This window comes from Caretta caretta, chromosome 6 (genome assembly GCF_965140235.1).
Source record: "Caretta caretta isolate rCarCar2 chromosome 6, rCarCar1.hap1, whole genome shotgun sequence".
Lineage (NCBI taxonomy): Eukaryota > Metazoa > Chordata > Testudines > Cheloniidae > Caretta > Caretta caretta.
Window position 1 is genome coordinate 64012728 of NC_134211.1, and position 26049 is coordinate 64038776.

The 26049-nt window shown below is 47.2% G+C and overlaps 1 protein-coding gene across 4 annotated transcripts in view; it reads right to left on the reverse strand.

Annotated features, from left to right (window-relative positions):
* Positions 1 to 26049, reverse strand: part of SLC8A3 (solute carrier family 8 member A3) — a 197212-nt gene that overhangs the window by 9399 nt on the left and 161764 nt on the right. For 3 of the 4 annotated variants that reach the window (XM_048853161.2, XM_048853162.2, XM_048853164.2), the window contains 3 exons: positions 24681 to 24698; positions 3933 to 4057; positions 3234 to 3333 (listed from right to left, as the gene is read on the reverse strand). In XM_048853161.2, the coding sequence (XP_048709118.1) occupies positions 3234 to 3333; positions 3933 to 4057; positions 24681 to 24698 (243 nt within the window). The remainder of the gene's footprint in view (positions 1 to 3233; positions 3334 to 3932; positions 4058 to 24680; positions 24699 to 26049) is intronic. The other variant, XM_048853163.2, reaches the window with a different exon arrangement.

Here is a 26049-nt window from a genome sequence, read left to right on the forward strand (position 1 = left end):
ACATAACATGTCACAGTATTATTGAGAAACAAATGCTCATTTTGGTATTTCAGAACAAACCAGTGGTGGACAACAGGCTATAATTCACTGTAGCAGAATTTACGTTTTTCCAAACAAAATATGATTTTTCAAATTACTAGCAACCTACATTACCCACAAGCAAATGAAGAAGCTGAGAGAGCTGTACAGACAACCAAGAAAATCCTACAGCAGGAAGATCCATTCCTTTCTCTTGTGAGATACACATCGACATCTGTAGAAGCTAGTGGATATAGTCCAGCACAACTCCTGATGGGAAGACAACTCAGAACTGCTGTTCCAACTTCAGAAAAGAATCTATCTCCAAAGAGTGGCCAGACACAAAGAGAGCAGACAATTGGATAAAAAGGCTAAAAGACCTTATGAACACTTTTTACAACAGATGACACTCAGAGAGCTAACAAGTCTAGAACCTGGTGACTGTGTTTGTGTCAAACTGGATGGAGAAGAAGCATGAAGAACTGCAACTGTCCTAAAGAAAAAGAATTAATTACCCAGATCATATGTGACTGAGACTGACAGTAGAGAGTTCAACAGAAACTGTCGACATCTACAGTTTTTGCCTCAGAAGGACCAATCAAAAGAACAAACCCTACAGATGGTGGATGCAGAACAACAAGAAGATAATGCAAAGATTCCAAACTGACCAGAGACAGTAGTTGCAACTAATGGGCAGCTAGAAGACCAAGTTGTTATGCATTTGGGTTGTGTAATTAAAAAACCAGTATGATTCAGAACACTTAACAGACTGATACATACTAAAAGATAGTGTACATTTTATAAATGGTATGAATGAAAAACATAAAGGGAGGGATGTGATGCAATGCTAAAACTATATTATAACATTCAGCCACTAGATGGCACCATGTGTAACATATCTTGCCTGAGCTGGTAACAGTGATACCTGGCAGCGCATTAAAGTATTGTAAAGGTTACACATTTCTTGTCTCTCTCCAGGATGGAAGCTCTGTAGACTGTCTAGTATAGAAGTCTGGTCTGCTAGTAGCAGCCCTGCACCTACTGTGTACGAGCAGTACATGACAGAGATGGCACGCTGTGCACCGGTTACAGGGAGCTGCACTAGCGTCTCTGCTGATGCCCGACTGCCTTGTTAACCCTTATGCCGCACATGAGGATGTGTGTCTAGAAATGTCCAAAGGGATAAATGTGTTAGGGTGAATGCTCTCTGTGACAATTCCTTCGTAGAGTCAAAAGCTGGCTTTGCTCACTGAAGTGCGGATGAAATAAAACGCCTATTGTATAAGGATTTCCCATCCTACTCTTCTCCAGTCCCTCCCCCTTCCCAGAATAAAATCAATTACCAAAGCACAAATAACACTGGATTAAACTCGCATGAATTTGGTTCCATCTGGGTGCAGCACCATTCTGCCATGGTGTGAGCACTGACTCTAGGAGCCGGTGCCCCAGAGGTTGAGTGCCCTAATGCATGCTTGGCAGGAAATACTGAACAAGGGCTTTAATTAATCAAGCTTCTGAGTTCTTAAGGGCAGATAGTCTGAGGCACAGGGTGGAGCAGCATTCCCGTCATCCTATCAGGGATGGAGAAAGAGAGAGAGAGAAAGAAAATAAAGATAGGAGGAGGGAAGGAGAGAAAAGGGGGGGGAGGAGGGAAGGAGAGAAAAGGGGGTGGGGAGGGATAGAGAGAGACAGAGGTAGAGAGAGAGTCTGCATAGAAAGAAGTGACAAGAAGAAACCCAGATATCTCTTGCCCCTTCTTCCATTCCCGCCTTTATTTCTCATCAGTCTCAGATGCATGAATCACAAGCTGCCTTTGGGGCTCACTCACTTGCAAGCAGCTCCAGCTAAGCCCGTGCAGCAACCCATCCCCACAGCTGGCTGGGAATTAACCCCTTTCTGAAAGGGCTCCAAGGCACCAAATGGCCAAGCTGCACTCTGAACTGCTAACCTTGCACCACACACTATCCTGTCACTCTCCTGGTGCCAGCTTGAAAGGGACATGGCCATCAGCTGTTGGCTCATTATGGTTTTTAGTTTGCGTTTCAGTGTATTAGTCTCTATTGTTTGCAAAGCATTCCTGGAATCTGCAAAATAGGGGCCTAATCCTGCAAACTACTGAGCACCCTGAATTGCAATGAGAGTGCTGAGGACCTCCCCGAACTGGGCGCTAAGGTCTGAATCCACAGGTGTTGCAATGCTGAGCGTCACAGTTCACCACTTTCTTTTTTGGGGGGTTGGGGGGAATCTAGAAAATCACTGTGAATCACCGTACCTCTGTGGGCTGAGTGCAAGGCAGGCTTGCTCTCCGACCCCATTGGGGTTTCCCTCCACACCAGGCCTGCAACCCACTGTTTGGGAAACACTGTCCTAAGCCCCACCCCTTCACAGAGTTTGGTTCCTAAATCTAGGCTACAGGGAGGCACCTAGCTCTGTTTGAGATCCACACCTGGGAGAATGAGCCAGGTGCTTGCCTCACTTCACACAAAACAGCCAGAGGAAGAAGAAGTGGTGGTGCCCATCTTAGGAACTTTAACCCAGTGGTTAGAACACTTATCTTGGATGTGGGAAAACTGGTTCAATTCCCTCCTTTGACAGACGGGGAGAAAGGATTTAAACAGAGGTCTCCCACCTCTCAGGAAGGTGCTCTAATCTGAGAGATGGGATATTCTTGGGGTGGGGGGAAGGGTCTCTCCCAATCTCTCTTGTTGAAGCTGTTTCACTGAATCTAAACAAACAGGCATTGGAGCAGGGCTGGATCCTGGATCTCCCATCGCCTAGGTGGGTGCTGTCACCACCAGGCTGCAGAGTCATTCTCTGATCCAGTGACTGTGTTTTGAACAGCAGTAGGTCAAAGCACACTATGGAACTTGTAGTGTGCAGTAGCAAGGTCCACACAGTGACTGAGTGCGCTATACATTCCTGCCCTGGCTGTGGTTTGCCGTGCACTATATCTTTATGTAGACCAGCCCTTAGGTGCTGGAGGGCTACGTTTTTAGAGTTGAAACTCCTGGTTTCTATCCCATGCACGTGGTTTAGCTGATACCCATGATCCATGCACGTTTGCAGTACACAGAGTTGTTGGAGCTGAACACCACTGAGGAAGCAGAGGCAGTTTCAGGCTGGCTTACACAGGCGCTCACAGAGCCGAGTCTTGCTAGTACATTCCCTTAGGATTGGTGATCTTGTTGTAGCTGGGCACCCTCAGGTCCCCTCACCTGCACTAACAGTAATGGCTTCCATGAACTGGTCCCTCCAGGAATGTGTCCCTACAACCAAAGCCAGGTTTGTCTTCTTAATCAGCTTGTCCACGGTACTCTGTCAATGGGACAAAAATGCACAGCAGTTAAACCAGCTTTGACACCACGTGCTGTTCTGAGAGAACACTGTGCTGAGAGGAGCACTCAGCCTTCCATAGGGGCTGGAACAGGCACTCCCCCCATCAGGGAGATGAAGCCCCTAAAGATGGGGCTGGTGGCTACAGTCATGCAGCTGCCCTTCTCTTTGTGCAGCGAAGCTTCTCCCTGCCCCTCATCCATCCTTCCTCTCCCCAGGCATTTCTACCCCATCTGCTCTCTCTAGACGGGTTGCTTTGTCCACCATCATCTCAGGATACTTGCTCCTCCTCTCTCTACAGGGGTAACTCACAGGCTCTCTCCACAAGGTGCTCATACACCTTCCCTTCATCTCTCCTGAAGCTGCTCCCTCGTGCCTCTCTCCTCTGGGTTCTCCCTTAATCTCTCTCTGCTAGGCCCCTTTCTTCAGGTGCGCTCTCTCTCTCCCCTTGGCCACTCCCTCTCTCTCTCATGGCTGTCCACTCTGTTCAAGCCGCTACCTATATCCCTTCCCTCCAGCTGCTTCCTCTCCAGTGACACTGTATTATCTCCTCATGAAGAGCCCTGGTACCCAGCACTGACCTTGAATTCATAGGACTCCTCAATGATGACCTCTAGTTTGGGATGCTCGCCCAACACGGGCTTCCCCATCTCTGCAATCCTCTTGGCTTCCTCCTCTTCGATGGTCAGCTTCCTCTCTGCCACTTCTGTGAAAACAGCATCAACAATCAGCTGAAGACAGCATCCCTTGGACTCTCAGCACAAGGCAGAGGCGCTTGGTAGATGCTGTGAAATGCCTTGGGCACAAATACACACCTCTCAAATTTTGCTGAGTTCACAATGAGCCTCATGAGAGTTTATGGTGGGACATTAGGTGAATGGGCTTTTTAAAGAGCTTCTTATTGTACCTTCAATGAATTACACTTCTCCTGAAAATGAGGAACCTATCACATCAGCTTGAGCCAGGCACATACTGGGGAAAGCATCCCCTGTAATGCTAATGCACCTCAGTCCTTACCTACCCACTCACCCTGACTATTCCAGTCCTTCTTTCCCCTCTACTGCCCACATGCCTCACTCCGGATCTGCAGCACCCTCAGTTATTCCTACCCTGGGCTTCTTTACTGTAAACCTAGACTGAGCACATCAAGCTGACTGCCCTTGCGGCATATGCTGGATTTCAACCCAGGCCTCCAGAAGTGAAAGACTAGTGCATTAAGGGCTTGATCCTGCTCCATTAAAGCTCATGTGAGTTTTCCCATAGTCTTTAATGGGAACAGGATCAAGCCCTAACACACTAGTGATGAAAAGTGCTTGGTTAGGTATCCCTATTATTACAGTACTGAGCACCCCTAAACCTGATTTTAGTAAAACTGTGAACATGTGGACATATTCTGCCCTCTTTATCCACATGGTACCACTAGTGATGGCAATGGGAGTTCTGTAGGAGGAATGAGTGAAGAATATGCTGCTGGCCACAAGGTCTCAGTCAATCTGGAGAGGGAAGAAGCAGTTAACAGGCCCATGACTGCCCCCACTTTCACCTCTAGCTTGCCAGAACAATTCATTGCCATTTACAGAATGCTGAGGTGTGATGTGTCCAGGTTATTTCACGGCAGCCGGAGATAGCAATGGGGCCCGAGAGGGACATCACCTAGAGTTGGAATGTAGTGAGAACTGGCAGCACGACCCCAGAAACGTCTTGACTGGGAAAGAGTGTGCGCCTGCAGGGCTGCCCTCATTTTCACTGGCAGCCTGCAAGTACATTGTTTCTATTAAGATTTTTAATAGAAACATCCAAGTTTTTGAGGAGCAAAAGCCAAGATTTCACTGAAAACACAAAAAATCTCAGGGAGAAAAGGTCAGTATATACCAGGGGACATAAATTTCAGTATATACCACGGGACATAAATAATTGTTTTAAAAAATTGTCCTTTACCCTGTCTTGAACCCCTTTATTAGTCTAACAGACACCCCCCTATTCCTCCCCCTGCTTCAGCAACCACAGCTTTAGTGGGATTGAAGCACCAATTCTTGTTACGCTTTAGCACAAGAGCCCTTTTAAGAAAATGTTAATTTGCAGACAAGTTTTCTAGTTTGAATTGAACAAGAGACAGAATCTTTTTATTCCCCTTTGATTAGAAAATTGCTTTGAGCAGTCTCTTCCATTCAGGGCTTGCTTTAACTCTCACCCAGATATATATTCAGAGGGGCAGGCAGACACACTCTTAATTCTTTCATTCTGCACGGTAATTATGTTTACATCACATTGTGCATTTCCTAGGGGATTCCTATCACTGGAAACTGTACAGGAAAAAATAGGTCAGGGACCAAGAGGGCTTTCTTTTCATATAAAACTGGATGATTAATCCTTGATGGAGTAAAAAGTGTTCCCAGACTTCTGAAGGTGGGAAACAAGATGCCCCATGTGGTGCTGCCCGTGAGGAGCAATCCACTGAGACAGCCCCTTGTGGTGCTGTCTCTGGTCCTGGATGACTCCCTGAAGGCTCCCCATGTGGTGTTGTCCATGGTAACGACGCAGAATCAACTAATCCATTGATGTGGATGCTGTCTATGGTACTAATTATGGTTCCCTCCTCCCCCCCTCCCCCCCGCAGCTTGCTCGGCTAACAAAATGAAAGTGGAGACTGGCACTAGGGTGAAGGTGGGGATGATTATTCATGAATTTATCTTCAAATGCTGAATTGTGATTGGACCTGGCCATGTTTGTTTGCTTTCCCACTGACTTCCATGTGATAGGTTTTTGTTCACATGGCTGCTTGGGGTGGAACTTCCTTTTATGTGACTTTTGGGCTTCATGTGCAAACGCACATATTAAGGATGGAAGAGTTCTCCTGGCCAATCTCAGTATACTAGCATCACATGTTTGGGAGCAAGGGTGAAAAGAGGCCTGGACAGAGTAGGAGAGCCTCATAAAACAACGGTTACTCACCTTCTCGTAACTGTTGTTCTTTGAGATGTGTTGTTTGTGTCCATTCCAATCAAGGGTGTGCGCACGCATGTGCGCGGAAGCCGGAAGATTTTTCCCATAGCAGCATCCGTTGGGTTGGTCTGGGCGCCCCCTGGAGTCGTAATTTATGGCACTCAATATAGAGCCCTGCTGACCCGCCACCCCCTCAGTTCCTTCTTACCGGCTACTCTGACAGAGGGGTAGGAGGGTGGGTATTGGAATGGACAGGAACAACACATCTCAAAGAACAACAGTTAAGAGAAGGTGAGTAAACCCTTTTTTCTTCTTAGACTGCTTGTTCATGTCCATTTCAATCAGGTGACTCCCAAGCTCAAGCTCAGGAGGTGGGGTCAGAATTGTCCACTGATTGGAGCACTGCCCTTCCAAAGGCTGCATCCATCCCTGGCCTGCTGGGTGATTGCATATTGCGTGATGAAAGTGTGTATGGAGGACCACATCGCTGCTCTGCAGATTTCCTGGATGGGAACCTGTGCCAGGAACGCCATTGAAGAGGCCAAAGCCCTGGTGGAGTGCGCAGTGATTGGAGGAGCAGGCACCCCTGCCTGGTTGTAGCACTCACAGATGCAGGACATGATCCATGATGAAATCTGTTGAGAAGAAACGGGAAGACCCTTCATTCTGTCTGCCACTGCCACGAATAACTGAACAGACTTTCAGAATGGTTTCATTCTCTCAATGTAGAAGGCTAGCGCTCTGCGGACATCCAATGGGTGAAGCCTTTGCTCCATGCTGCTCAAATGCCGCTTAGGATAGAACACTGGGAGGTAGATGTCCTGGTTGGTGAGAAACTGGGAAACAACCTTCAGAAGGAAAGCCAGGTGAGGCCTGAGCTGGACCTTGTCCTTATGGAACACATTGTAAGGGGGCTCTGATGTCAGGGCCTTGAGCTCAGACACCCTTCTGGCTGAGGTTATCGCTACCAGAAATGCTACCTTGTAGGAGAGAGAGAGCAGGGAGCATGTCACCAAAGATTCAAAGGGCGGTCCCATGAGTCTGGAATGGACCAGATTGAGGTCCCAAGCTGGGACAGGCTGACCTTTAAGGAAACAGCTGACCATAAGGTTAGCAAAGACCGAGCGGCTCTCTGCGCCTGGATGAAAGGCAGAGATGGCGGCCAAGTGAACCCTTACTGATGACATGGACAGCCCCTGCTGCTTGAAATGGAGAAGATAGTCTAAGATAAGTGGCACAGAGGCGAGCGTCAGGGATGAATGATGCTGCACGGACCAGATTGAAAATCTCTTCCACTTAGCAAGGTAGGTAGCCCTGGTGGAGGGTTCTCTACTGCCTAGGTGGACTTGTCTAACTGAGACAGAGCAAGAGAACTCCATTGGGTTCAACCATGGAGCTTCCATGCTGTGAGGTGCAGTGATTCGAGGTTCGGATGCTGGAGCTATCAATATCACCAAAGCTTGTTCCCTCCATATCTTGACAAGCACCTTGTGAACGAGAGGGATGGGTGAAAAAGCGTGTAGGGAACGGCCTCCCCATGGGAGGAGGAACACATCCATGATGGAGCCCAGGCTGTGATTCAGGAAGAAGCAAAACTGCTGGCACTTCCTGTTGCATCGCGTGGTGAACAGGTCTAGCTGGGGAAAGCTCCACTGATGGAAGACTGAGATCGCAATGTCTGGGCAAAGGGACCACTCGTGGCTGTGAAAAGACCAGCTGAGATAGTCCGCTCGTTCTGGACTCCAAGGAGGTACAATGCTTGCGGATGTATCAAATGTTCTACACAGAAGTCCCACAGCATGAGGGCTTCCTGGCACAGGGGAGAGGAGCGTGCATCCCCGGTTTGTTAATATAGAACATTGCCATGGTGTTGTCATTACCAATACACATTTCCCTGATAAGTGGGTACGGAAAGTCTGGCATGGCAGGCGCACTGCTCTCAGCTCTCTGACATTGATGTGGAGAGCGAGCTCTGTATGAAACCAGAGGCCTTGAGTCCTGAGGTTCCCCAGAAGTGCTCCCCAACCCAGTGATGACACCTCCGTCACTAGGGAGAGAGACGGCTGAGGGCTGGAGAAGGTGATCCCTGCACATACTACCTGTGGGTCGAGCCACCACAGGAGGGAGTTGAGAACCTGGCGGGGCAGGGTCATGACCCTGTCCAAATTGTCACGGGCTGGCCGATACACCAACGCTAGTCAAGACTGAAGACGCCGAAGCTTGAGTCTGGCATGTTGCACCACGTAGGTACAGGCTGCCATGTGTCCTAAAAGTTTCCTTGCTGTGGTAGTGGGAAACTGCCTGAGACCTCATACGATGTCACCCAGGGGCTGAAACCTTGCTTCTGGGAGGTATGCCCTGGCTTGTGTTGAATCCAGTACTGCCCCTACAAATTCTATCCTCTGAACTGGGGACAGCATTGATTTCCCCTCATTCAGAAGAAGGCCCAGTTCGTTGAACGTCGCTCTTATGAAGTCGACTTTTGTCTCCACTTGAGACCTGGAGTGGCCCTTTATGAGCCAGTCATCGAGGTATGGGAACACCTGTACCAGCTGCTTGCGCAGGAACACAGTCCCTTGCCTGTGGATACTTGGCACATGTTCTATCTTCAGGAGCTGTCTGCAGTGTGGCTTGGCCCTCAGGATCAGGTCCCATGGGAAACCACCTCTACCAATTCCACAGGCTTATTTATAAGATCCTGCAGCAATGTGGTCACCTGACAGTACGACACTGAATGGCTGCTGACAGGAGGCCCATCAAGCCCACTGCCACTGACAGGCTGAAACGGAGAGCCAGCAAGCAGCGGGGCCAGTGACTAGGGCAGAGTTGGAGAACTAGCTGCAGCAGCAAGGTGATGATGGTGGGTTCCTTGCCGCTACTTCAGCGTTTGAACTTAGGATGGCACAAGCCCATGATGCGCTTTGCTGAGGAAACACTGCTCTTGGTGAGTGGGTATGTGCCCTGTATAGGAGAGAGCAGGAACTTGCAGAAGGGCGGGTAAATCCAGCAGAGGGACCAAGACATGCTGCAGGAACAGCAAAGCAGGAGGGACAGAGGTTTAGGCAGCTGGAGATGTACCAGCAGCAAGTGATTGAACAGTCAGAAGAGGCCGCCCAGAACTGGCATCCAGGGTAAGAGGCCAGAAATGACTATCTGAATGCTAGCCCAGAAGTTGTGCCTGCTCTGAGTCCCTGAGCTGCTCATGAGCTGGACACTGCTGCTTCTGGCCAGCAGGTACCAGTGCTGGTGTTGCTGGGGCCAGCCAGGTGGATACTACTGCTGCTCCCCACAGTTAGGTCAGCAGCATCCATCACCTTCTGCTCATGGGGCTGCTGAAATGGGTACTGTTGCTTCTCCTGATGACAGCCAGTAGTAGGATTCTCCCTCTGGTGCTGGGGCTGCGGAGAAGACTACTAGTGCTAGTCAACCAGGAGTCTCCTGATGCTGTTGGGATTGCTGGAGGGAATGCTCCTACGTCTCCTGCTGCTGATGAGTTGCATCCTTCTGATCTGCAGGCTGGAGCCGAGAGCCTTCTCCAGACTTTGGAGGCTGCTCTGATTAATGGACATGTCCCACCGTTATTATTTGACAAGTTTCAAGGAATTTCATAAAACAACCAATCAACCAACCGCCTTCAAACAAGTAGATTTGGAGATTGACAAAACGGTCCGGCTGACGCCAGCGTCATCCCCACTGACAAGCCTCATCTCATCAACAAGGGGTGTCAGAATGCCACTCAGAGTCCTTGCAAGTGGCCACTTTGACAACACAAATTTCAGACTGCTGACTTTCTGAACCTGAGTGGGAGGGCTCTAAGAAGTGGGAAGATACAACACAGAGAAGTCTTGCTCTGGCCAAGCACAGAGGCAGGAGTTACTCAGGGATTCCTGTACAGTTTATAAACATCCCAGGTAATGTCACAGACACTGAGGTTTTATGAATCCTGTACAGATTCCAGCAGATCTCCTATTCCTCACAAGAAGTCATACAGGGATTATAAACTCTGCCTGGACTCTTTTTGTAAACCTTGCCTGGACTCACAAACCCTGCCAGATTGACTGCAAATGTTATAAACCCTACAAGGCCTGCAGAGTTTATGAAATACACAAGGAATCCTAAGGCAGTTGATACAACATTAATCCATCGTAAAAGCAGACACAAATACATCTATCTTTTGAAATCAATAATGTACTTCAAAGTGTCGCAGCAGACCTCTCAAGCTCTACAGTTGGCAATCCTCTTTTCAGCAGATTGGAATAAGTTGGTAAACTGAACAGAGCAACAGAGGCAGCAGCAACTAGCAAAAAAACAGTAGTAACGAGGCACAGTGGAGCTCAGAGACAAGGAGCTGGGAGACAATGGGCACAGGACATGAGAGGGGAGAGGATACCAGAGGCCACAGAGTGGCAGAGACAGGAGTACAGTTAGGTCAGGGTAGCAGCACCAGAGGACAACGTCCTCCCTTTTGGCCCTTTGCTACATGCCTGGGGGTTCCTATTGCACATTTTGTTTTTAGGTAATTAAGAGGCTCATGTCACAGAACACTTAGCAGAAAATGTTTGGAAATGAAAGAATCAAAGGAAATTCCTAGATGATTCATTAAGATGGGGCCAGGTCTGTAGATATGTCTCAATAAGTGAAGGGAAAAAGAAAGCTTCAAATATGTATTTTTAAAAAACAACCAAACATTAGAAAGTCAGTGAAATTCTAAGTTAAGTTTAAACTTCAAAAAATCCTCAAAGTACTGAAGTGCAGAGCTGGAGTACCCCAAACAATCTTAACTCAGCCTCTGTATCTCCACCAGTTCTCCATGCTAATTTAAGAGGCAATCTTATGTCTGGACACTTTATATCTACAATGTTGACAGTATGAGCCACATGTATCAACTGAACGGTGTCATACTCACCATATGTCTGTAAGTGACATCTGTGGGTGCCACTTACATGACCAATTCAGTGTCTGGTAGCAAGACAGAAAAACCAACATCTCTAGGCACTAAATCCAAGAGTTATAGCATGCTCATCATCACAGTAGCTGAGCCACCTTCAAGTCTCAGATTTTTTAAAACAAATTATTGCTTTGCTTTTTCATTCTCCCTCCTATTTGTTTGTTTTATTTATTGTGGAAAATCTAAGTAAATTAAGCGAGTTTTGTGATTTGTTCTGTGGGTGATGAGGCCCATGGTCGTTCTGCTGTGAGATCCATAATTGACGGGCAGCTGGGAAGAACATTCTGTCTCCTACACTCATGTGTATCACCCTTGTGGCTCATAGTTGTATTGTTCTGCTGTAATATAATTGTTAACGGCAGTCATGGTCACGTGGAGAGAGCCAGATTCTCAGGTAACCTTGGCCAGTCCCCTGGAGGGCTTTGGAAATCAGGACTAAACACCTTGATTTTGATTCTGTGTTCCACAAGAGCCAATGCACACAGTGGAGCACTGGGTGTTGCGCTCTCAGGGGACGGTGTGGCATGGGCCACCTGTAGATGGAAGAGGGCATTGTTATGAGTTGCAATCACTTAGACACCTAGAAGCAGAGAAGAGGCCAAAAAGGCCTGATCTTTCTTGATGAGTGCAAGACACTTCTCCTGTGCTTCCCGCTAGCCATCACCATAACCTCCATCTTCTCCACGCTGAGTTTCAGCCAACCATTCTTCATCCATGGGTCAATGACTCCGTGGTATCTGGGAGAGGGTGCTGATAGTGTTGAATATTAAAGAAATGTAGAGCTAGGCATCATCTGCATAAAGCTGTCACCTGAGACTGTGCTATTGCATGTTCTCTTCCTGCAGCTTCATGTACCCTTCATGCAAAATCGGATGGAGGAGAGGACTGAAACTTTTGGGACTCTACAGATGAAGGCAGAGAGTAGTTGCTTATCCTGATTCTCGGGTGTTCATTTTGAGAGGAAAGATTGGTGTCATCTCAGAGATACCTGTCCACCCAGGCTAAGTCACTGGCACAGACTAGGAGTATCAAATGCCGTGACAAGATCCAGCAGTATGAATATGCCATTTCTCCATGGATAAGAGGTCATCTCGCCTGTTGTGCTTAATATACACATATAGTACTTAACCAACACGTCACCTTCTCAGGGCTTGTCTCCTCTACGGGGAGACAGACGCTGCTGCAATCAATGCAGCATGGGTCGATTTAGCAGGTCTAGTGAAGATCCGCTAAATTGATGGCAGAGCACTCTCCGGTTGACCCTGGTACTCCAGCTCTCCCAGAAGAGTAAGGGAAGTCAACTGAAGAGCGTCTCCTGTCGACTCAGCACAGAGAAGACACTGGGGTAAGTCGACCTAAGCTACGTCAACTCCAGCTATGTTATTCACGTAGCTGGAGTAGCGTAACGAAGGTCGACTTACCCCAGTAGTGAAGACAAGCCCTCTGTCTCTCCCATCTTAGTGATTCTCTGGTGAAGCCTCCCAACCAGTATCTTCACTATGAGGCAGAGAACTATTATTATCCTACATTACAGATGTGGAAACTGAAGCACAGAGCAGGGAGGAGAATATCTCAAGGCCAAAGAGCAAATAAACAGTAGAGCTGGGCATAGATCCCAATTGTCCTGGCTCCCTGTCCTTTGTTCTAAGCAGTACATGCTACATTGGCAGGAAATACCAAAGTTAAATTTAAGTCTGGGTTGACCTAAAATACAGGTCCTTGAACCCAGAGGAGTATTCCCTGCAGGAGGTGTATGTCCAGCTGCAGTGTCCAAGAGCTCATTGGATAAATTTGGGAGGCCTTCAGGAGGAGGGATATGATCAGATGCTCCTACCTTTGTGTGCCTCTCTACATCTGAGTGTATCTGAGCGCATAAAACTCTCCTCTCTCCTCCCCAGCAGAAAAATAACAAGGGCTATGATAGTTTTTTTTAAAGACCATTTTTAATTTGGCAGATCAAGTCTGTCAAGGTGAACGCTGCCAAACAGCAGCTTAATTATTAACCAGTCCTGATTTCTGTTTTTATCAGCCTCAACACGCATCTTTCAATGTGGATTGCACCCTGGACTCCTGGCTGTCAACTCCAATTAGCTTGATAAGGTCGGGAGACACCAGGCAAGAAAAGGAGCCTGGCAGTTCTTCCTGGGTTCCCTCCTCTGTCTCTCAGAAATGGGTAAAGCTGGAGGAAAGGCTTTCTCCTAACGCCTTCTAGTCTGAACATAAGCGAATGCAAACATTATTCCTGTTATTTAACATGCAGATTGTGGGAGCACATACAAGTCTCAATCAGGTTAGGCCCCATTTTGCTAGGTGCTGTACAAACATGCGACAATCCTTGCCCCAAAGAGCTCAGTGTCTAAAAGACAAGATCTAACAGGTGGGGAAGGTGGACAATTCCCAGGCAGTCAGTATTAGTGCTGATAGCTCACGTGAATGGCAATGCAGACTTACAGATAGACTGTCTCCTGATTCAGGGTCACAATCTGCCCACATGGCCTTACCATGGGACAAAATGCTTTCACTAAATGTTTCACTAAACACCTCAAAGCCTTATGCGGAGTTATTCAGTCTGCTAAACCAGTCTGGAAATGTCAGGCTCTCTCTGTGGAAGACGGCGGGACCGTGTTGCAGGGAGTCAGGTCTCTGAGGCCTCCTCTTCCTGGCTCCGCCACTGACTTGCTCTGTCACTTTAATGCTCCAGCCCTCAGTTTCCCCACCCGCACCACAGAAATAGCACTTGTCTACTGACATGGGTATCATGTGGGTTAAGTCACTGATGTTTGGGAAGTGCTTTGAGATCGATCCATGGACGGCACTATAGCAGTGTCAAGCATGCTTAGTGTGAGATTGCAGCATTTGAGGCTGGAAATACTGGGAACACATCCCTTCTTGGCACTTCGAGTACCAGCCAGAACTGGGAAGGACAGAGACATCTGTGAAAACGGGGTTGCCTGCAATAGGGTGGGGACAGGACTCATTGATCCTCAGGTGCCTACCAAGCTGATGTCCCAATAACACTCATTTAGAATAAAAACATGTGTGGAGACCCCCGCAGGGGAAAGAGGCTGGATGTAGCTGGGCTACATTCATGACATTTACCCCTTCCTAATCAGCTGGGCATCACCTGGGAGTCGTCTAATTCACAGGGATTTTAGGGGTTGGGGATGCTAACTGGGGAAGAACTGCTGTGAAACATATGCAAATGAGGAGTCTTAGAAACAGCAGTTCCCAAGGCACTTTGTCTCTTTTTGGCTGGGAACACCTTCACCTGCCTGACCTACCCTCACAATGTGACCCAGCTGCCCCTGCTTCTCAACATCATCCCTGGGTAGGAAGGAGGTGGGAGCTCAAACTAGGGATAAGGAAGCAGGGACAATGGCTCAGAGAGAGAGATGGGGTGCATGGCCAATCCATCCTGGGCAGGGAGGGTGAGGTGCTTGACTCAAGGGAGTTGGGGGACACATTGAGGTAATAGGAGTGCGGTTCACGTTGAGTGAGGGGCAGGGAGGCAGAGCAGCTATCGTGCAAAGACAAAGAGGTGATACCAAACAGAGCCGTAGTAATCTCAGTCCTGCAGGACAGCACTCTAAGGCTTTCCGTGTATCTGTTGCCAGTGTGAAACACAATGAGTATCCCACTTGGCTGTGCACCAGCTTGTCAAGGAATAAAGTGACACTGCAGGAGATGCCAGCAGGAGACTCAGAACTGCCCTTCCCCCAACCTGCTCTCTAAAATGCTTGTCACCTATAAGAAAAACCTGAGAAAACCTGGCTGGGTCAGCATCAGCCTGCGCATGTAAGGGAGTCTCCTCCATCTCATGTCCCAGCGGCACTCACTTCCTTCTAGCAAGTGTAGCTCTGTAACAGAACTGCCAAGAGGCTTTTCCTTTTGCTGTTTTTATTCTAAGAGCCAAATTCTGACCCCACCCTCCTGTGTCCTGGGCACGGGCCCTTCCTATGGCCCAGGAGCACTGGTTAGTGTAGCTGTGCTGGAGGGTGAGGGGACACAATCCTCCACCTAACTTCACAGATTAGCTGCTGGGCTGTGGCTCCGCTGGCCCCTGTCCAGGGCACAGCAGGGCTTATGTCTTTGTATTACAGAAGTGCTAGAGGCCACAGCCTGAAGTGAGGGCTTCACTGGGCTCTATGCTGTTTAAACACAGAAAAAGAGACAGGCTCGAAGACTTACAAGGAGAGTATTATGGAGGGTTCTGAAGGTGGATAATGAGGTAGCTTTGCAGATGTGTATGGGGAGCTCCTCCCAAGCACGGAGGGCAGCATCGGAGAAAGCACAAAGCAAATTTAACAAGTGGGTGCCGGAGGCTGGTATGATGGGCCGACTGGAGGCAGGAGTGGACCTTTTGATAGTGAACCAGAGATGATAGGTCAAGTGGGGATTGGTCATGAAGGGCCTGGAAAGTAACAACAAGTAGTTTATGTTTGATGGGGGAAGAGAAGGGGAACCCAGTGGAAGGATGCAAAAGAGGAGCAATATGGGCAAAGCGATGGGATAGGAAAACGATCTTTGCAGAAGCATTCTCAATGGGTATGAGTGGGGCAATATTGTCTTTGTCAAAGCCAAAGACAAGGATGTTGCCGTGATTGAGATGTGAGATGATGAGAGCCTGGATGAGCATTTTAGCTGTGTGGATGGACAGGAAAAGGCTGCATCTTGGAGATGTGCTGCAGAAAGAATTAGCAAGATTTAGATACTGCCTGGATGTGAGGACTTAGAGAGAGGTCAGACTTGAGGGTGACACCCAGGTAACGGGCCTGAGGGACAGGCAGGATGGCGGTGTTATCCACATTGATCAAGAAAGGAGGTAGTGGGGAGGGGCTGGAACTCTGTTTTGACCATGTTGAGCTTGAGCTGATGGCTAGACATCCACAAGATGTCAGTGGGACAGGCTGAGCTTTTAGTTTGCACAGAAGGACACAGGTCTGCAGTAGAGAGGTAAATCTGTGAGCTGTCTGCTTAGAGATGGAAGCTGAATTTGTGTTTGCAGATGAGATCATCCAAAGATAAGGGGAAGAGAGAGAAGAGAAAAGGACCAAGGACAAAGCCCTGTGGAACCCCCGTAGAAAGCTGGAGGGGAGATGAGGAGGATCCTCCGAAGGACATGCTGAAGGAATGATTAGAGGGAGAAAGAGAACTAAGAGATGACAGAGTCATGGAAGTCCTGGGAGGTCAAGATTTCAAGAAGAGCATGGTCGATGGTGTTGCAAATGGCAGTCAGGATAGAGTCCTGGTTCTGAGCTTTGGCCAGGAAGAAACTTTGCTGAGAGCCATTTCAGAGGAGTGCATGGGACTGAAGCCAGAGTGGAAAGGGTCTAGGATGGAACTGTAGGAGCAGAACTCTAGACAGTGATTGTAAACAGCATGTTCAATTAAATTAGAGATGAAACGGAGAAGAGGTGGTAGTTGGAGAGGCAAGTGGGGGAAAGGGCGTCTTTTTTCAGAAGGGAGAGACTACAGCACTTGGATATTGTGAGGGGGAGAGAGTCAAAGGAGAGTGAAAGGTTAAGGAGAAGAGTAGGAGATAGGATGAGACTGGGTCCCAGGGACATCCGGTAATGGGATGAATGGCATCACTGGGGTACATGGAGGGGAACAGATGATAAATGTCTGCATCTGTGACAAGGGAGAAGGACAGGAGAGTCGGAGGAGGGGAAAGGACAGTTCAGTCTCCATGGCCCATTCAATCCTTGGCTTTTCTGCTGAGATAGAGACAAGGTGGCCATTTAAGCCACTTGTAACATGGACATCTGTCTATTAGAAAATACACCAACTTCAGCAAACAGCCATCAACTGGCCACAACTTCTAGTCATTCTCTGAACTAGAGCGGATTCCATCCAGCAAACTAGAGGCTCTCACAGAGCTCATTAACCATCCTATGAGCTACCCAACGCCCATGTCTGGAATGCGTTTTTCTGCAGATGAAGTTCACTCTTTTTGGGGAATGCAGTGTTAGGAAGAAACTGAAATGATACTTAAAATGGGCTTTTTCTTGCAGCTGCATAATAATAAAATCCCAGCTAAGTAAAATAAATCTTGGGAACGAATGAGCTCATCTCCTCTGAGAACCGTCTATCAATCAGTTGGATTTGGGGAAGACTGTTGGCTAAGAGATAATCTCATTTCTGAGGTTAGCATATTGATATGTCTGTAGCTGAACACATACACACACACACATTCTGAGCACTGAATATTCTATGTGCCTTTCTAACAACAGGGGGAGTGTGAATTTAGATAGCCATTGAAAGTTGTTTTGAGATGTGATGCATCTGGCATTACATGTACCAGCTTATTAAATATGAGCTAGGAGAATCAGCACCCTTACGAGTGGAAGGATTTTGTGTTGCTGAAGCACCAGATGGGGCATCAGCAGACTATTCCATTCTTGGCTCTGTCACAAACTCACAATGGGACCTTGGGCAAATCAACTGTCCACTTTGTGCCTCAGTCGCTTGTTCTGTAAAATGGGGATATGAATACTTATCTACTTCACACTGGGATTAGCAGCATAAGACTTCATTCATGAATAGCAAAAATGTGCTTTGAGACATTTGCTTAGTAATGGGTGACTAGAGGTTAGGATACTCAGTTCTAATAAGCACCCAAACATTTGGATGCTTCCCCGAGCCTTTAATCAATTATCTGAACCTCTTCAGCCTGAAAATCTTACAAGTACAGGGTCTGGTAAGATTTCCAGTAATTCCTGCTTTTGGTCATGCTGCAAATACCACACAATCAATCATGTTCATGGCAATTTGACATGTCTCTTTCTGAACCCAGCCAGCACCAGAAAGGACAGAGATAATTGCAAAAATGCAAGCTAATGAAGCAAACAAGCTATCCTAACTTTTTTGAATGTCAGAAAAGGTTTGGATTCAATTTGAGATTTAGGTTAAAAGTCCAGGTTTTTCCCTCGCTCTGAACTGGCTCACCTAGCCCTACTTTTGGCAGAGGCAAAAATTACCATATTCACTGACAAAAGAGGACAGGCAGACATTCCTACAGGAATACTAGTAAATTTATCAAATACCATCACCATTTCTCCATATTAATATTATGCAGAGTAGTCATTTCCCAATATTAACAACAATAAGAATAAGACCAATAAGAATTATGAATTCCCCAAAGTGATGAAAATAGGTGTGTTGCAAAAATAGCTACTTTAAGTAGAGAAAACATGGCTTTGTGGTTAAAGCAAAGGGTTCCAGGTCCTATTTCTGTCACTGCTGTTAACTTGCTGGATGACCTTGTGGAAGTCACACTGGCCTCTGTTTCTCCATCTATGGATGGAGCTAATGTTCATCCACCTCACAGAAGGTTTTTGTGGTTCAATTTACACTTGAGGTCTTTGGATGAACAATGTCACTGAAATATTTATCGTATATTTAAAAATCAACATGTTAAAAGTGTACTGACACCTGAGATTATTTTAAACATCTCACTTACTTTTCATTATTTATGCTGTTTGCCTTGTGCATTTCTCTTATGTTGTACAATAAAAATATATTTGTCAGATTCACATTTGTTTATACTCAGTTTCAGTTTCAAAATCTCTCACACTAACTGTGCTGTACCATTTCCATTGCAAACACTGCAGGGAATGTTTAAATGAAAACAAAAAAATATGAGCAGTGGCATTTTTTTAAATTTTACAGAAACATCTGTGTTGGTCTGAGGTTTGATAAAACCTTCTCTCTAAAGATTTACACTGTGGTTCTAGGCCAGCCCAACACATTCATTTCATGCAGTCAGAATCAGATACAGTACTTTAATCTAGCAGCCATCATGTGCATCCTAAAACAGTTCTTTTCAAAGTTCATTGAGACACAAATATGGATTGCAGAACCAGTTTGGCTCAAATAAGCACTGACTTGAACATATGCCCAAAGCTCATCCAAACCCATTGAGTTTAACTCATTTTAAAAAAAATATTTTCCATTTTCCATGTGTTTCTTTACTTTCAGGGTTGGGAGCAGCAGTGCCAATAATGCCCCCAAAAGTTGCTCTCATGAGATTTGCAAACGAAAATTATTGGTAATCTTGCTAGGCAGCTCATCGTTGTGTGATTTCAGCACACCCCCATGATGCAATCACATAGAAGCTAGCTGCAAAGAAAGGAACTTCTCCAAAATCAGGGGCTGCTTGGACCGGAGAGTCTCGGTTTGGGCCATCTGTGTCACTGATACGTATCCAGAGTTCTAGTGTGTATGCAGACAGAAGTGAATATCTAACCACTTGAGCTTTCCTCCTCACAAGCCAGCTAAGGGGCAAGCAGTAGGCAGAAGCCTAACATCAGTGCTCTGTGCTGGAGGAGTGAAGAGACAGAGCAGCAGGTGCCCTGGCCCTAAAAGCTGCCGGGTTTCTGGAGAGCAAACAATGGTGGGCGGAAGACGTGAAATACACACACAAGGGAAACAAGAATCACCAGGAGAAATGTGAGACATCTAGGGGGAGACCAAAAGGGGGCCAACTGACAGAGCCATTAGGTCACTCAGGTATGTTTATACTGCAATTAAGCACCCATGGCTGACCCATGTCAGCTGACTTGGGCTTGCAGGGTGGTAAAATTGTGGTGTAGACATTCGGGCTTGGGCTGGAGCCTGGGCTCTGGGTCCTTCCCCTCTCATGCAGTCCCAGAGCCTGAACATCTACACTGCAATTTTACAGCCCCACAGCCCAAGTCTCCTGAGCCTGAGCCAGCTGACAAAGGCCAGCCACGGGTGTTTAATTGCAGTGTAGTCATACCTGCAGGCTCAAAGACAGGTCAGTGGGGCAGCTGCAGGGAGATGAGGAGCTTGGTCAGAAAAGGTAACATGAGAAGCTGGGAGCGGGGTAGATGACAAGCTTCAATGTAGTTTTCAATGTAATTTTTACAAACAATCCTGAATGCTTGCTTTTTCTAAATCTAAAATGACATGGACTAAGTGAAAATGTCACCTCCATTTCTCCTTATTAGCCACAATTGGTGGTGCTCTAATGTGTGTTTCTGCTATGTGGGGGTGTGGATATTATTGATATTGTTCTGGATATTTTCTATCTTGGTATTTGTAGTTTTAAACACGTACAAGGTACAAGTGACACCAGCCCAGCTCTGCACAGAATTCATGTGCTGCACACAACTGACTTGACATTAGATAAACATAGCATTGTAGACAGCCTGGCGAAAGGCGGGTGGACTCTAGCCAGTGTGACGGAGGGGGAACAGGGTACGCTACCCTCAGGACCCTTCCACTTCCTCCAGGTCAGAAATTTGGCCGTTTTTTATTAACTGAACAGCAACTTTCCATAGCTGGTGACATATTATCCAGTAATACCTGCCAAAGGCAATCGAATTTGATCACAGAGTGGAAATTATATTAATACAAATGATTAGGTTCCAGAGGTTCTGATCAAATTAAGTGGCTAGTGAATTAAAGCAACAAAATTGCTGTGAGAAAGATTGCACTTGACTCATGTCCCATTCTGCTGAAGTTGAAGAACTGACAAAATTCATAGGAGAAAAAGGCCTCTTAAAGGATTCCCAGCCCAAGTGGGTCAGAGAAGTTTTTCATAAGCATCCTGAACTGAACTTCGGGGATTCTGTGACCTTTGCTGTCATTAGTTATCTCCTAATTAGCCCCGTTTGGGATTCTGGACATACTCTCTGGACAACTGCCTTAGAGTATTAGGAATTGAAGGGGGTAGCATAAAGATATTTTCCTCTTGATTTGCAATGAAGTCTTGGATATGGTCTTTGATCCGAATCATAGAATCATAGAATATCAGGGTTAGAAGGGACCTCAAGAGGTCATCTAGTCCAACACCCTGCTCAAAGTAGGACCAATCCCCAACTAAATCATCCCAGCCAGGGCTTTGTCAAGCCTGACCTTAAGATTCCACCACCTCCCTAGGTAACACATTCCAGTGTTTCACCACCCTCCTAGTGAAAAAGTTTTTCCTAATATCCAACCTAAACCTCCCCCACTGCAACTTGAGACCATTACTCCTTGTCCTGTCCTCTTCTACCACTGAGAATAGTCTACAACCATCCGCTCTGGAACCACCTCTCAGGTAGTTGAAAGCAGCTATCAAATCCCCCCTCATTCTTCTCTTCCGCAGACTAAACAATCCCAGTTCCCTCAGCCTCTCCTCATAAGTCATGTGTTCCAGTCCCCTAATCATTTTTGTTGCCCTTCGCTGGACTCTCTCCAATTTATTCACATCCTTCTTGTAGCGTGGGGCCCAAAACTGGACACAGTACTCCAGATGAGGCCTCACCAATGTTAAATAGAGGGGAACGATCACGTCCCTCGATCTGCTGGCAATGCCCCTACATATACATCCCAAAATGCCACTGGCCTTCTTGACAACAAGGGCACACCGCTGACTCATATCCAGCTTCTCGTCCACTGTAACCCTTAGGTCCTTTTCTGCACAACTGCTGCCGAGCCATTCGGTCCCTAGTCTGTAGCGGTGCATGGGATTCTTCCATCCTAAGTGCAGGCTTCTGCACTTGTCCTTGTTGAACCTCATCAGATTTCTTTTGCCCCAATCCTCTAACTTGTCTAGGTCCCCCTCTGTATCCTATCCCTACCCTCCAGCGTATCTACCTCTCCTCCCAGTTTAGTGTCATCTGCAAACTTGCTGAGGGTGCAATCCACACCACCCTCCAGATCATTTATGAAGATATTGAACAAAACCGGCCCAAGGACCGACCCTTGGGGCACTCCACTTGATACCGGCTGCCAACTAGACATGGAGCCATTGATCACTACTCGTTGAGCCCGACAATCTAGCCAACTTTCTATCCACCTAATAGTCCATTCATCCAACCCATACTTCTTTAACTTGCTGGCAAGAATACTGTGGGAGACAGTGTCAAAAGCTTTGCTAAAGTCAAGGAACAACACGTCCACCGCTTTCCCCTCATCCACAGAGCCAGTTATCTCATCATAGAAGGCAATTAGATTAGTCAGGCATGACTTGCCCTTGGTGAATCCATGCTGACTGTTCCTGATCACCTTCCTCTCCTCTAAGTGCTTCAGAATTGATTCCTTGAGGACCTGCTCCATGATTTTTCCAGGGACTGAGGTGAGGCTGACTGGCCTGTAGTTCCCAGGATCCTCCTCCTTCCCTTTTTTAAAGATGGGCACTACATTAGCCTTTTTCCAGTCGTCCAATGAGTTTTCAAAGATAATGGCCAATGGCTCTGCAATCACATCCGCCAACTCCTTTAGCACTCTTGGATGCAGTGCATCCGGCCCCATGGACTTGTGTTTGTCCAGCTTCTCTAAATAGTCCCGAACCACTTCTTTCTCCACAGAGGGCTGGTCACCTCCTCCCTATGCTGTGCTGCCCAGTGTAGTAGTCTGGGAGCTGACCTTGTTCGTGAAGACAGAGGCAAAAAAAGCATTGAGTACATTAGCTTTTTCCACATCCTCTGTCACTAGGGGGTTGCCTTCCTCATTCAGTAAGGGGCCCACACTTTCCTTGACTTTCTTCTTGTTGCTAACATACCTGAAGAAACCCTTCTTGTTACTCTTAACATCTCTTGCTAGCTGCAACTCCAGGTGTGATTTGGCCTTCCTGATTTCACTCCTGCATGCCTGAGCGATATTTTTATACTCTTCCCTGGTCATTTGTCCAATCTTCCACTTCTTGTAAGCTTCTTTTTTGTGTTTAAGATCAGCAAGGATTTCACTGTTAAGCCAAGCTGGTCGCCTGCCATATTTACTATTCTTTCTACACATCGGGATGGTTTGTCCCTGTAACCTCAATAAGGATTCTTTAAAATACAGCCAGCTCTCCTGGACTCCTTTCCCCCTCATGTTATTCTTCCAGGGAATCCTGCCCATCAGTTCCCTGAGGGAGTAAAAGTCTGCTTTTCTGAAGTCCAGGGTCCGTATTCTGCTGCTCTCCTTTCTTCCTTGTGTCAGGATCCTGAACTCGACCATCTCATGGTCACTGCCTCCCAGCTTCCCATCCACTTTAGCTTCCCTACTAATTCTTCCCGGTTTGTGAGCAGCAGGTCAAGAAGAGCTCTGTCCCTAGTTGGTTCCTCCAGCACTTGCACCAGGAAATTTTCCCCTACACTTTCCAAAAACTTCCTGGATTGTCTGTGCACTGCTGTATTGCTCTCTCAGCAGATATCAGGGTGATTGAAGTCTCCCAGGCCTGCGATCTAGTAACTTCTGTGATTTGCCGGAAGAAAGCCTTGTTCACCTCATCCCCCACCATAACTTGGGCATTATGAACATGTATGAATGGTTCACCTTAAACTCTTCCTAGAACAGGGGCGGGCAAACTTTTTGGCCTGAGGGCCACATCGGGTTTCTGAAATTGTATGGAGGGCTGGTTAGGGGATGCTGTGCCACCCAAAACAGCCAGGTGTGGCCTGGCCCCCGCCCTCTAGCATCCCCCCTGCTTCTTGCCCCCTGACGGCCCCCCTGGGACTCCTGCCCCATCCAACCCCCCCTGTTCCCTGATGGCCCTCCGGGGACCCATGCCCCATCCACGCCCCCTGCTCTCAGGCCCCTGACCGCCCTCAGATCCCCCGCCCCTAACTGCCCCCCGTCGCCCCATCCAACCCCCCATCTCCTTCCTGACTGCCCCCCCAGGACTCCTGCCCCCTGCACTTCCAGGTGTTCTGTAGAGCTGCTTCTGTCACAGCAGTTAAGCATCTGTCAGTTCCAAGCAGTGACACTTCCTGATAGTTGTAGTCCAGTTCAGGACTCTTATAATTTTCAGAGGTTTTTTTTGTCCAACTATATTTAAAAAACAAAACCACAAGCCGTTCTCTGCACCTTCGGGTGCCTGCTTCTTGTGCCAAATGTTTCTTTAGTGCAAACTCAACCATGATCAAACCTGGAATTGGAGGGATAACAAAAATACAGAAGGAATAACCCATACTACAATGTGAACTTAGCAAGGCAGGGCATTCTGTCCAGATCTTTCCCCCTCTGGGTGTTGCGGAGGTCTACACTGCACTCTCTTCTTGATGGCACATCAATTGTTCTCTAGGAGGCACTTATACCCAAACTTCCAGGAGGTTTTTTTGGGCTGCCTTCCACGACGAATTCTGGGGGTAATGCCACACTTAAGCCCACTCTGTTTTATTGTAAGTAAACACTATAGATGCAGAAAGGAAGGTGTGTGACTGGGACTGGGAGGTGAGGTGTCCAATGTCCTAAACTATCAGGAGCTGTAGGTTCAGCTGTATGTTATTGGAAAGGTCATTTCCCCTAGATTTGTGGCAAAAAAACTTGGATTTGAGTTTTGACCTCATGTGTCAATAATTAGTGCATGCTTAATATATCCGCTCCTTGGGTACACAGCCTCACTAGTAATTGTGACACAATGAGCATGAGCACAAAAGTCTCTGACTGAAGAAGAGAATGAAATCAAAGCCACACCAATAGAGCAAAGGAGTGAAAGCAGTCTTACCTTGAGTGAGTAGCAGCGCTGTATGAAACGAAAAACAAAAGAAGGAAAGAAGAAAACAGGAAGAGAGTTAATTTCCCATTTGGAGATGACGCAAAGGCTATTTGCAGATGACAAGTTTTAAATGAGTGATGAAGGTGGCTTAGTGCAGCGTGTGAACGCTCTGTAGCCGCATGCTTGGTGCAGATTTGTGAGCATGCCCAGTAGCAGCAGGATGAGAGTGAGGCTTGAGAGAACAGGTGCGTCCCCAAGGGCTCTGTGTTCAGAAGTATTCCCCCTCCCCTGTGAGCGAAGACAGAAGGATGGAACTTGGGATGGGATGGGATCGTGGGTAAGGGACAGGAAAAGCGTGTGGGGATTGTCATGCCTGATATCAGGGTCTGAGATGAGCCAAACTGTCCCAAAACGAGTTGGAAGTGTCCCTGCTTGAGGCACACTCTGTAGAAGTGGACAGGGCTTGCCAAAAACAGGAAGGCCTTGGTACACTGATGCACTGTCAGATCTTCTCTTGAATATCAGATGTGAGTGCAGGCAGTAGCAGCAGTGATGGGGTTCACTGAGAAGAACATGGCCAGGGCAAAGAGTGTTTATAAAATGGGCACTGACCCTAGGACCAATGGAGATGGAGTTAACGCTGCTCGGCATCATCCCCAGTAATTCACAGGGAAGTCCTGATTTTCACAGGAGCATCCTGTGCCCCACAAGCTTAGCTCACGGAGATTTAGAGTCCCAGATGGGCTGTAGATGTCACAGTGAGCCATCATGTTGAGTCTTCACAGGTCTCTTGGCTTCCAGTTGCACCTATGCGTGATGCTATTGCACTGACATGTGCCACACAGTCTCCCCCACCACACACGGATGCTACTGCATTGCAACCAGGCATTGCAAATGCAGTTATTTGGTCCTGCAAGATTAGTACAGGCTGACGTACTAGAGTGTAGGAGGAGGCGATAAGAAAGGAGAGAACAGCCTTGTAAGGAACAACATAACTTCCCAGTTCTAAAAATGCTCAGTATGGTACTCCTGTTGTCATCGACTGTGATTCCCTGACACCCTCTTCACCTCCCCTATCTCCTTCATCTCCATAGGTGTCACAAAGAAAGATTCAGCTGGACCCTTTCTAGGTTTTATCCCTAGAAAACTGTGGCCAATACTCAAGCAAACCAGCTCCAAACTAATCTTACCAAGATCTAGATAAAATGCTTTATATTGGCTGAAAATAGCAAACCTCCTTTGTATAGGAACCGAGCCCTAGTTCCATAACTGACGTTTGCCCTTCACCCATCCCTCAAACAGGAAACTGTGCAACGGACATCTCAAGATCGGGTTGTGATGATGTGAAGATTTGGTTAAATAATGATAATGCTCTCAT